Source organism: Armigeres subalbatus, chromosome 2 (assembly GCF_024139115.2).
Source record: "Armigeres subalbatus isolate Guangzhou_Male chromosome 2, GZ_Asu_2, whole genome shotgun sequence".
NCBI lineage: Eukaryota > Metazoa > Arthropoda > Insecta > Diptera > Culicidae > Armigeres > Armigeres subalbatus.
In genome coordinates, this window is record NC_085140.1 from 196,170,981 (window position 1) to 196,183,399 (window position 12,419).

General features: G+C 41.7%; 1 protein-coding gene across 3 annotated transcripts in view; it reads right to left on the bottom strand.

Annotated features, from left to right (window-relative positions):
* Positions 1-12,419, bottom strand: part of LOC134211462 (glucose transporter type 1) — a 519,077-nt gene that overhangs the window by 171,131 nt on the left and 335,527 nt on the right. For all 3 annotated transcript variants that reach the window (XM_062688339.1, XM_062688340.1, XM_062688341.1), the window contains exon 14: positions 11,031-11,153. In XM_062688339.1, the coding sequence (XP_062544323.1) occupies positions 11,031-11,153 (123 nt within the window). The remainder of the gene's footprint in view (positions 1-11,030; positions 11,154-12,419) is intronic.

The following is a 12,419-nucleotide window of genomic DNA, read 5'->3' on the forward strand; positions in this document are numbered from 1 at the left end:
GTCTATCGAAACGTCGAGCAAGTGAAAAACACCATCGTAATGTTTCTTATGCTGATAATAGAGCAGGGGTCCACTTTCTGAAATGGTTTCCAAAAATTGTGAATACGAGTATTATCGTTGGAATTCTATCCCCTATGGCCATGAAATCTCGTTGTCAGTAAAATTCGATCACGGTTGTCAACTGTATCGAACGAAAGATCACAGGGAACGATGCGTTACAATATCCAGCGATTGTTGGCTAAGTACCGCCAGATGCTCGACGAACGGATAAGTGCAATCAACGTTAGCGACAACATCAACGATCTGTGGGAGTTGATCCATGGAGTGGTGAGCACAACAGCGCGAGAAGTGGTAGGCACTGCACAGAGGCGACACAGAGGACGGGTTGGTTCGATGTGGAGTGTCAGAGAGTGACAGACGAGAAGAACGTTGTCAGAAGCCGGATGTTGGTGTCGAGTACCCGGTCGAATAGAGATCGATACAAGGAAGCAAGAGCAGCCGAAAAACGAACCCACCGCACTAAGAAGAAAAGTATGAAGAACAAGTGATTAGCGAGGCGCAGGAAAAAAAGGAGCAGAAAGATATGCGGGGGTTTTAGGAGTCTGTCAATGGCATACGGAAAAAGACAGCGCCATCTCCCGTCATGTGCAACGACCAACAAAGGAATTTACTGACCGACCGAAGTGGGTGCCAGGTGGAAGCGACACTTCGAGACTGTTGAATAGTGGAAGTGACGGTGGATCGGTGAACCGAATAAATATTAGCGACGATGGACAAGCTGTGGAGTCGCCTACACTAGATGAAGTTAAAAAAGCTGTTAAAGAGTTGAAAAACAATAAGGCTGCGGGGAGGGACCAGCTCCCGGATGAAATTCTCAAACATGGCAGCGAGCAGCTTTGAAGTTCTGCACCATATTATGTCGAAAATATGGGAAGCCGAGGAAATGCCTGCTAGCTGGTTGGACGGCCTAATTTGCCCTCTCTTTGAAAGGGCACAGACTGGAGTGCGGCAATTACCGAGGAATAACCTCCCTAATTCAGTGTACAAAATTATGTCCCGTATTCTGTTCAACAGATTGAGACCCCCTTCGTCGGCGAATACCAAGCAGGTTTTCGTGAGGGCTGATCAACGACGGATCAAATATTTACCCTGAGACAAATCCTTGATAAATTCCGGGAGACAACTTGCAGACACATCATGGATGGTTGACCAAATGTTGCAGCTTTATTAGCAAGGCTTCTTTTCGGCGTATTATTTTTACCGAACCTGAACCATGGGAAGGCGATATTACCGCAGGGTAAGGCGTGTTGAAACCTCACTTGATTTTTTGTCTGATTTCAGCGATGAAGCCTACCTTTACTTCACACTTTATCACTTCAAGATTTTTTTGAAACGTATCCTTCAATTCGATCGTTTTATCGTTTGAGTATTCTACTTGCAAACTTCTTTCTGATTTCTAGGATCTCCATTCTGATTTCTGATTTCTAGGATCTCCACACAATCTAAGAAACAAGTTTCATCGAACCCTCAACAGCAGAATTGCTGGATATAAATTTTACAAATTCTGTGCTGTTCATTTGTCAAAATAACCTAAAAGTCAGTAAAATTATTTAACAAATAGTTCTGCTGTTTAGAAATCCGCGAAACCTCACAGAAGTGTGCAATTTATTTTAAATACGTGTGATAATTAAGGACATCATAAACACATTCCTGAAGTCATATTTTGTTGGGTGAGAGAACTCCATACAACAATCAAGAGAAACTTCAGCGAGAAGTGCTAGAATAACTTTCGAACATGAAGTTGAAGAAAGTGTAAGGGAAATTATCCCTGAGTCGTATTCCGTAGAAACATTTTGAGGGTTCTCGGATGAAACATCCGAATAAGTTACAATTACATTACATTCGCTTTACAAATTCCATGATGTTGCAAAATTTTCTATGATGCCAACGTGATTATATATTTTTAGAGGTTAACGAGCAACGTTGCGGAACGGTTTTCCACAAAAGTTACTGTTTTTATAGTAATTTTCATACAAACTTAAAACTGTGTGTGCTCAGTCTAGTTACATCCAAATTAGCTAAAAATTTGGGAGGATTAATAAAACAGCAAATGTCATCGTTTAAGCATGGAGGAAAAAAAGTCGTGGGCAGCAGGGACTATGTCCAAGGGCTTGACGATCCCTACCCAGGCCATTTGCGAGTTGTGGGGCTTGCCTAAGATGTGGTGGGGTTTGACAGTGGGCCGTGTTAAACCTCTATAAAAAGCTGCATGTATCCGCAAGTAGGCCCCACCAAAGCCCGTGTGCCATTCAAAGCGCACAAGCCCAAGTCCTGGTGTTAGGTGGGACGCTTAACAGCCCTGACACGACGGCCCTCCGACGAGGCAGGAGGTTTGAATAAGCGGCTTCCCCAACTTCGACGTCATGGTGCTGCAGGAGATTTGCTGGACAGGACAGATAGTGTGGAAAAGCGGGCATCGAGCGGCTACTTTCTACCAAAGCTGTGGCACCGCCAACGAGCTGGGAACCGACTTCATAGTGCTGGGTAAGATGCGCCAATGCGTGATTGGATGGCAGCCAATCAACGCAAGGATGTGCAATCTGAGGATTAAATGCCGTTTCTTCAACTATAGCATCATCAACGTGCACTGCCCACACGAAGGAAGACCCGACGACGAGAAAAAAGCGTTCTACGCACAGCTGGAGCAGACATACGATGGATGCTCACTGCGGAACGTCAAAATTGTCATCGGTGACATGAACGCACAGGTAGGAAGAGAGGAAATGTAGAGACCGGTCATCTGACCGGATAGTCAGCACACCGTATCGAATGATAACGGCCAACGATGCATAACGGCCAGCCTCCCGCGGAATGGTAGTCCGAAGCACCTTCTTTCCCCGCCAAAATTTACAACAAGGACACATGGAGATCACCTAACCAATAAATGGAAAACCAAATCGACCACGTTCTAATCGACGGTAAATTCTTCTCCGACATCACGAACTTACCGCAGTGCGAATATTTAATCCGACCACTACCTCGTTGCAGTATGCCTGCGTTTAAAACTCTCGATGGTGTACAACACGCGTCGAAGTCGGACGCCGCGGCTTAACATTGGGCGACTACAAGACGGTAGACTAGCCCAAGCATACGCACAGCAGCTGGAAGTGGCACTTCCAACGGAAGAGCAGCTAGGCGCAGCGTCTCTTGAAGATGGCTGGAGAGATATTCGATCCCCCATTGGTAGCACCGCAACCGCAGCATGGGTGAGAATGCTGCAACACTGCACGAGGGCGATCGAGGCACGATATAATCGGGCGTGGAAAAGACAAAACTCGATTTTCCGGAGGAAAAAGCGCCAGCAGGAAGATCGAGACCGTGAAGAGACGGATCAACTGTACCGCGCTAATAACACACGAAAGTTCTATGAGAAGTTGAACCGTTCACGTAAGGGCCACGTGCCACAGCCCGATATGTGTAAGGACATAAACGGGAACCTTCTTACGAACGAGCGTGAGGTGATCCAAAGGTGGCGGCAGCACTACGACGAACACCTGAATGGCGATGGCAGACTAAGATGGCGGTATGGTGATGGACCTGGGAAACGCGCGCATGACATAATTTTACCGGCTCCGGATCTCCAGGAAATCAAGGAGTAGATTGGCCGGTTGAAGAACAACAAAGCCCCTGGGTGGACAAACTACCAGAAGAGCTAATTAAACACGGTGGTGAGGCACTGGCTAGAGCGCTGCACTGGGTCATTACCAAAATTTGGGAGGAGGAAGTTTTGCCGCAGGAGTGGATGGAAGGTGTCGTGTGTCCCATCTATAAAAAGGGCGATAAGCTGGATTGTAGCAACTACCGCGCAATCACATTGCTGAACGCCGCCTACAAGGTACTCTCCCGAATTTCATGCCTTCGACTAGCATCAACTGCAAGGGAGTTCGTGGGGCAGTACCAGGCGGGTTTTATGGGCGAACGTTCCACCACGGACCAGGTGTTCGCCATTCGCCAAGTACTGCAGAAATGCTGCGAATACAACGTGCCCACACATCTTCTTCTTCTTCTTCTTCTTCTTCTTCTTCTTCTTCTTCTTCTTCTTCTTCTTCTTATTGGCATTACATCCCCACACTGGGACAGAGCCGCCTCGCAGCTTAGTGTTCATTAAGCACTTCCACAGTTATTAACTGCGAGGTTTCTTAGCCAGGTTACCATTTTTGCATTCGTATATCATGAGGCTAACACGATGATACTTTTATGCCCAGGGAAGTCGAGACAATTTCCAATCCGAAAATTGCCTAGACCGGCACCGGGAATCGAACCCAGCCACCCTCAGCATGGTTTTGCTTTGTAGCCGCGCGTCTTACCGCACGGCTAAGGAGGGCCCACACATCATCTAATTATGGACTTCAAAGCCACATATTATACAATCGATCGGAACCAGTTATGGTAGCTAATGCACGAACACGGATTTCCGGATAAACTGATAAGGTTGATCAAAGCGACGATGGATCGGGTGATGTGCGTAGTTCGAGTTTCAGGGGCATTCTCGAGTCCCTTCGAAACCCGCAGAGGGTTACGGCAAGGTGATGGTCTTTCGTGTCTGCTATTCAACATCGCTTTGGAAGGGGTAATACGAAGAGTAGGGATTAATGAGTGGTACAATTTTCAATAAGTCCGTCCAGCTATTTGGCTTCGCCGACGACATAGATATTATGGCACGTAACTTTGAGAAGATGGAGGAAGCCTACATCAGACTGAAGAGGGAAGCTGAGCGGATCGGACTAGTCATCAACACGTCGAAGACGAAATACATGATAGGAAGAGGTTCAAGAGAAGACAATGTGAGCCACCCACCGCGAGTTTGCATCGGTGGTGACGAAATCGAGGTGGTAGAAGAATTTGTGTACTTGGGCTCACTGGTGACTGCCGAAAATGACACCAGCAGAGAAATTTGGAGACGCATAGTGGCTGGAAATCGTACGTACTTTGGACTCCACAAGACGCTCCGATCGAATTGAGTTCGCCGCCGTACCAAACTGACAATCTACAAAACGCTCATTAGACCGGTAGTCCTCTACGGACACGAGACCTGGACGATGCTCGTGGAGGACCAACGCGCACTGGGAGTTTTCGAAAGGAAAGTGCTGCGTACCATCTATGGTGGGGTGCAGATGGTGGACGGTACGTGGAGGAGGCGAATGAACCACGAGTTGCATCAGCTGTTGGGAGAACCATCCATCGTTCACACCGCGAAAAACGGACGACTGCGGTGGGCCGGGCACGTAGCCAGAATATCGGACAATTACCCGGTGAAAATGGTTCTCGACAACGATCCGACGGGCACAAGAAGGCGAGGTGCGCAGCGGGCAAGGTGGATCGATCAGGTGGAAGATGACTTGTGGACCCTCCGTAGACTGCGTGGTTTACGACGTGTAGCCATGGACCGAGCCGAATGGAGAAGACTCTTATATACCGCACAGGCCACTTCAGCCTTAGTCTGAATAAATAATAATAAATAACGAAAAAGTCAAAATTTGAATCGCTCTAATGTTCAACCATGCGCCTCCATGATGGTACACTCAACTCAACCATCTTATACGGCACTTATTGGTGCCGGCAAAATAATATAACGTAAAAAGTATTTTGCTTATATCATGAGTTTTTTACTTTATTCATCGATGTGTGGACACTTTTAAATACGACACATAATAATAGCAATACAAAGACCTTAAATGGATTAATTATTTCACATGTTTTTATTTATTTATTTATTTATTGTTCATATTTACTTGCTAAGTAAGGTACAACCTTCCAAAAATACCCTGGAGTTTAGGTTTTCAGCTTTTTTGATGTGGTACATGCACATCAATATTTGTAGCGATTCTTGAACCAATTTGGACATACCTTCAACATGCGTTCCATTCCAAGCCCTTCAAGAAATCCAAGAATTGGAGTACAGGCCTAAAGGCCAAAATGCTTAACCAAAGATCTGTTTGCTCCGTTTAGAAATGCAACATGCTCTTGGTGATCATTTGAGCCAATTTGGATATGTATTGAAGGCATGTTCAGGCCATCCAAGAATTCCAAGTATTGGAGTACAGGCCTTAAGGTCAAAACGCGTAACGAAAAATCTATTTACTCCTTTTAGAAATGAAATATACTTTTATTGATCATTTGAATAAAATAGGCGTTCAATGATTATCCAATATGGTTCTATGGATCACATGATCTTCTTTTTGGAAAGACCCAATAACTGCTCAGAACGTTTTGGAGTACTTCCAACATCTGGTTTTTAATAAAAATGGGTTTATATGATGCGCGTGTGCCTATTGGGCCAGATTGGGTATATGCAGACGAATTGTTCTGCAAAAAGCCTTGGTTGAGCCTTGGCTAGATACTCTGGGATGAACTTGAGAACGTTTTGGAGTATCTTGAACATCTCGTATTCAAGAAAATAAGTTTGCTTGATAGACATGTGCCTATTGCCTCAGAAGCGAAATCTTGCCGTAGGCCGAAAAACGAAGTTACCGCCATTGGTTAAGGCTCCCACAGACCTAAGCGATTTCATCGCCGGAACGGGGCTGCAGGAAAAGTTCCATATACGCTTCCATACCAACGGCGACAGAGTCGCAGTCGCCAAGTTATAGAATCGCGTCGTGTGTGTTTGGAGAAATTATATCTCTGGAATGGCTTGTCCCACATCTCAAATTTCTGGATATGTTATGTGCAGTTGAAAGAATAAAAATATAAGAGAAATCTGCCTTTAAAGACCCTAGCAATGGAAAAATGAAAATAAAATGTTTTGTGACCTTTTCAAATGATTGAAATAGATTGTGAAGTCCTTCGTTGTTTTATTTAAAAAAAACTCCCGCTATAGCTTTGATTTTTTGATTCTCTACCCTACTGCCAAAATACAGAAAATACGATTTTTTGGAAAGGAATGATTTGTCTAAATATTCAAAAATCGGAGATCGTAGTCGTAATCGGTTTTACAAGGAATTACTTAATATATATTGGCTGTATTCATATATTCCGGGTAGTTAACTCAGACCACCCGGGGAGAATTGATCACCCCCTGTTTTATCGAGAACAAAAGTAGTTTTGTTCTTGCGTATTTTTTAGTATAGATCCTCTAGACAAATGACCTTTATGTGATGAGTTATTTTTTGGATTGACAGCCTTATTTATTCTGCAAGGCGGTTTGTATGTTTTGACCTTCCCAAAGATTATTTTATTGGCCACGCAAAATTTGAACAACTTCTCATCATAATGAACAAATGCTTTCGTTTTTTCACAGCACAAAGCCATAAATATGCTTAATGATCTGTACTGATGAAAATGTCAAAATTCCATCAAAGTTTTAGGATATTTAGATTTGAAGTAATTGCCTCAATAAAGGGACACTCGATCCCCCATTAGTCACCCATTCAAAAAATCGGCAAAAAATTCAAAATTATAAATCTGTTCTCAGGCTTCTATTTTTTTTTCGTAGATTTGACAGATTTGATGAAGGGTTGGCAGAAAATATTATTATTTAAAATTATTTATTGCGTAGATATCAGGGGTCAAGTCTCCCCAAATTTTGAAATTGCATGTGCTGTCGAATTCAATAAAAAAATCGTTCATGTATACGAACAGCAATTTGAAAATTCCGGGTATTTCAAAGAAAAAATATTTAAAAAATTTGAGGGCGCCTTTCTTATTTTATCAAAGCAAGTTCTTGGCGAGGAATCAATTTCCCCCCGATTATTTTAAATGTCGATTTTTGACAGCACTCTAAAAAATTGATTGTGTATCAATAACAACAATAATTTAAGGACTGTCATACATTAGTAAAGTTAAATACTATAATTTTTATAAAGTCGGTTTGGAAATCGCGTATGTTTATTTTATTTTGGCTGTGATACATCGGAAATCTCCCCAGTCTCCCTTACAGTTGATATTCCAATATTGATCTCTGTTTTTAACATTGTTCGGCTGGGTCAGGCAGCCGGTAGTGGTTAACATTTGTTTTTATTTGTAGGAAACAAATGTTAAATATGGATTATAGGTGCTTCGAGAAGAATATTTGTAAATTTTCTCCATTAAATTACCTTATGTCAACTAATGTCATAAAAATCTCAATCATTTAAAAAATTGAATATTCAATAAATAAATGTTCCAGATGTTCAATTTGTTTTCAATGTATATATAGAGTCTTCTTATATTATTTTTCGATCACTCTTTCAAGCTTCAAGTAAACTGAACATGGAAAATGAAAGCGAGCTCAAAAGGAAATCGCGTGACTAAAGTTTAGCTTTTTCACATACACCAAACATACCTTATACGTAGACTGCTTGCAACTACAACTCTATAGCATGATACATTTTGGACGGAATGGATGCATTGCAAGCGATAGCATCAACATCGTTTAGTGAAATCTGTTTTTGAATGAATTTGCGCCCGACGGATGAGAATGAATAAATAAACTTTCTATGAAAAAAAAGTAAAAATTAACCTTGCACATGCTCTATATATCGTCAACGCTAAGAAATGCTACACTTTTACGAGTCTAAAATCGGTCAATAGTATAAAATGGATAAACCTATGGGAAAACAACAAAATCACGCATCACCATTAAAAAACCATTCAAATATTTATGCATATAATACTGAATCAATAAACAAACATACGAACAACATTATAAACATCAATAACAATAACAGAAGGGAAAAGGAATGCAAAAGGTATGTTGTTAATAAAAAGATAAATAATTGTTAGGAATAACAGACAGACAACGAGCAGGAGGGGGAAAAGATAGGTACAGTCATCTATATTTATATGCTTAGTATAGTGTCAAAAACCGAACAGAAAAAAATACCAAACTTAGCATACGTATAGCCGCCACAACGCTCTCGCCGAGGTGAAATTTATTCATAAACCCGGAAAACAGCAGACTGCTCGGCTGGTCGGAATGGCAACGGTGGTGGGAGGGGTGTGGCGAACTCTGACGATGATTGTTGTCGATAGATCGTCGTCGGTCGGATGGTTTCTCATGCGGACTCGTGTGTATGTGTGTGTACGTGTGCTTTTGTTTTTCAATTTTGCAATGGTTGGCATATTTTCACCTGGAGTGCAAAATTCGATATCGCTTGATCGCTGATGTTGTTATTATTATTTAACTATCATCGAATTGGAAGCACCTGGCCTCCCATCCCCGGCCTGTCTGGGCTTGAGTTGCGAGTTGCCGTGGGCATGCTGTCGATGAGATGAAATATTAGGTCGGGATTTGGAACTTTTTTTCTCGGGAAATTTTACCAGTGCGGTATGGATTTTTTTTCCTATTCGATTAGGCAAAACATTCTCTCTATTAAATTTATGCCCCCGATGTTAGAGGCGGAAAGTGGATAATTGATTAGGGCCGCCAGTGTTTTGTGGATATTTATTAGATTTAGTAGAAAACAGAACAGATGAACAAGAACAACGAACTGTTCTCAAATAACACAAAATAGTTAAAACTCGTGACATTGTTTCTCTTTTGATTTGAAACACCGTGAACAGTCGATCCCTTTGAGGATGAATGTTGAAGGATGATTCTATTGAAACGTTGTTCAATTTCAATGCAAAGTAAATAATCGTAGAAGCGCCGTTCAAAATGTTAAATGTATAAAACGTGTAATAAAAGGATTAACAACGGATGAAAATCAGCGCATCCGTAAATAAATCATAAACGTGTTTGATTTTTTTAGATATGCCATGGAAACTTCTAAATAGTTTCAATAAACATTGCATTGGAAGGGAATAGTTCCCATACTTGTAAGAACTATGGCACACGAAGAAAATTATTTTAATGCTATTTAAGTCCTCGTGAAATATTATGCAAAAAAAAAGTTCCCTCACAATGTTCCCTCACAATGAATGGTGTAACACCGTTTAAATTTACTGCAGCCCATTTATTATCATCCATTTGGCCTGTGTTTTACATTCCGGGTAACCGCAAACATTCCAACCAATATGTGTCCATATGCCCACACAAAAGAAGAATATGCCAACCGACCGACCGAAAGCTCCATCGGACGATCACATCCACAGCGCGCGTCCACCACCCCCACACACATTATTTACTACAAACGTAGGAGCAATCTATTAGTTCAAAACTATCAACCGCAATACACACTCGCATGCAAACACCATCGCGAAGGGCAATAAATTTCACCTCGAACTATTGAAACAGGGATAGGGAGAGATAGAGAACAGACAAACATACAGAACGATGCGAGTGAGAGCGTTTTGGCGACAAGTATTCAATTAATTAGCGATGTCATTTGCCCCCCTTACCAATGTATGTCCCCAACTGCAACCACTCGTGCGGCTGAAGTACGGCTAAACCTTAATTCAAGGGACGCTTTAAAGTGGTTTTGCCACAGTTATAACGGATCCAGGTGTCTTGAGCGAAAACGGTGTTCACATAAATATATCAAAAACGATTACTAAACGATTATAAAAGATTTATTTATTCTAAAACATGAATAAATAATGAGGAAATCATGAAAAGAAATTATTTTGAGCTTTGTTAGAAGACATGTTTTCAAACATTGTTAGATGGAATTCGTTTTCGAGTTATTGTTAGAAAATTCTGTCTTTCAACTGTAGTTCCAAATTGTTAAATCAACTCATATTTCTATAATTTGGTTCTGTCTTTGATATATTTATGAAAATTACACCCTCCCTCAAGACACGTTCTGTTTTCAGTTTTTTTTATCTTTATTTCTGTGAACTGTCTACCCCAGAAGACATGGATTCAATTCAATTAATTTGTGGGTGTTTTTTCAATTTTCCATTTTGGTCGCGCAAAAGGGCAAATGACTATCGCTTAGCTCGCGGATGATGTGTTCGGTTGTTCTGGTTAGTAGCACTTTAGTACCAACCAAACATCATCCGGTCGCAGCTCCGTTCTTTTTTTTTAATTCCAGAGCTTTGTTTGTTTGTATATTATTATATATGCTATTCATATGTAGGTTGTTGGTAATAACAATGGAGAAACTTGCCTTTATTAAAAATGATATCGTTATGAATATTGAAAATATAAACATTCCACCTAATCCGTATAAATGCAGTGTTCGTCGACCGGTTCTATCCATTAGTGGTATTGATACGAGTGTCATCACAACCTGTACGAGTCGGGCGAGGGGGAGAGAAAAAAAAAGAGAAATGGAAAAGAAAAATCAATTGATGAATGTTGAATTTAAATTGAAATGTGTATCGAGCTGGTTTTTGAGGTTGTGTGAGGTTAGGTTTGTGGGCATGATCCACTTCGATACCGTTGTTGCTGCTGTCAGTTGTACCTTAACCGCTGCTGGGTTCATGTTTGGAATGGATGTGCGGTGAACATGGCCCAAATTGTGGGTTGTTGCTGTTGAGCTAGAGTGGTTGGTGAGTAGAACATTTAATTGGATGTATCCGAGAAGAAAATTTTTAGTGTAAACATTTGTAGTTGTTATTAAGTATCGGGGTTTTTAGACGCTTCTCGTGAATGAAAGGAAATTCTTAGATGTGATCGCCGCCATTACCGACAGGTTTTGGTATTACACCGCCAATGGCTTTTCAGCATATTCAACATCTGTCACGCCGCTGATAGCTTAGTTTAGCTTAGTTTGATTGACTGTACACATCGCATATGCTAGTCGTAATTGGCCGAGAAAAACAAGAAAACAGTTTACCAATTGGAAAGTCTTTTTTTTTTTTTTCCTTTCTTTATTTGGTAGGCACTTTGTGTTACTTAACCGCTACTGTGCCGAAATCTACTGTGGTATTCTGCTGCCAGAATCCACACAGAATCTATTTTTAGATTTTCCATTATTCATTGTTGTTGTCGTTGCTGGTCCATCTCACCGTGAGTCCATTGTGTCCATTTGTCCGTGTCGTGAATTCAATGATCGTTGCGCATTGTTCGGTTGCCATTTATCCAGGTACTGTGGAGGAATGCCTCCGAGAAGAACAATTTGTCAGTCGTCATCAGGCAGTCGTAACGGTATGGGCGCTCCCCAATACGCCACCGTATAGGCTGCGCATCCGGCGACTGACGAGGGTTTGGTGGAGGGGCTGGGAATCGAACCCATGACCATTCGCTTGTAAGGCGAACGTGTAGCCAACTACGCTACGGGACCCCCAATTGGAAAGTCTTCTTGGGATTGGAAAGTCTTCTTGGGATTAGAAAGCCATTCTTACTATAAAGGGATTTGGAGTTTGATAAGCTCAAGACCAATAACGATGTCGGCCACGTCCTCTCAGTAATTTTAGGATTAGCAGAGGAAACTTATTTCGACACTCATTGCTATAAGTGACCGAGGAATCCTCTGAATCTTTGTGAGTGCCACGGGGAAGGGATAGTTGATTAGATGAGAATGTAATTCATAAATAGATAGGTATCTGGGTAA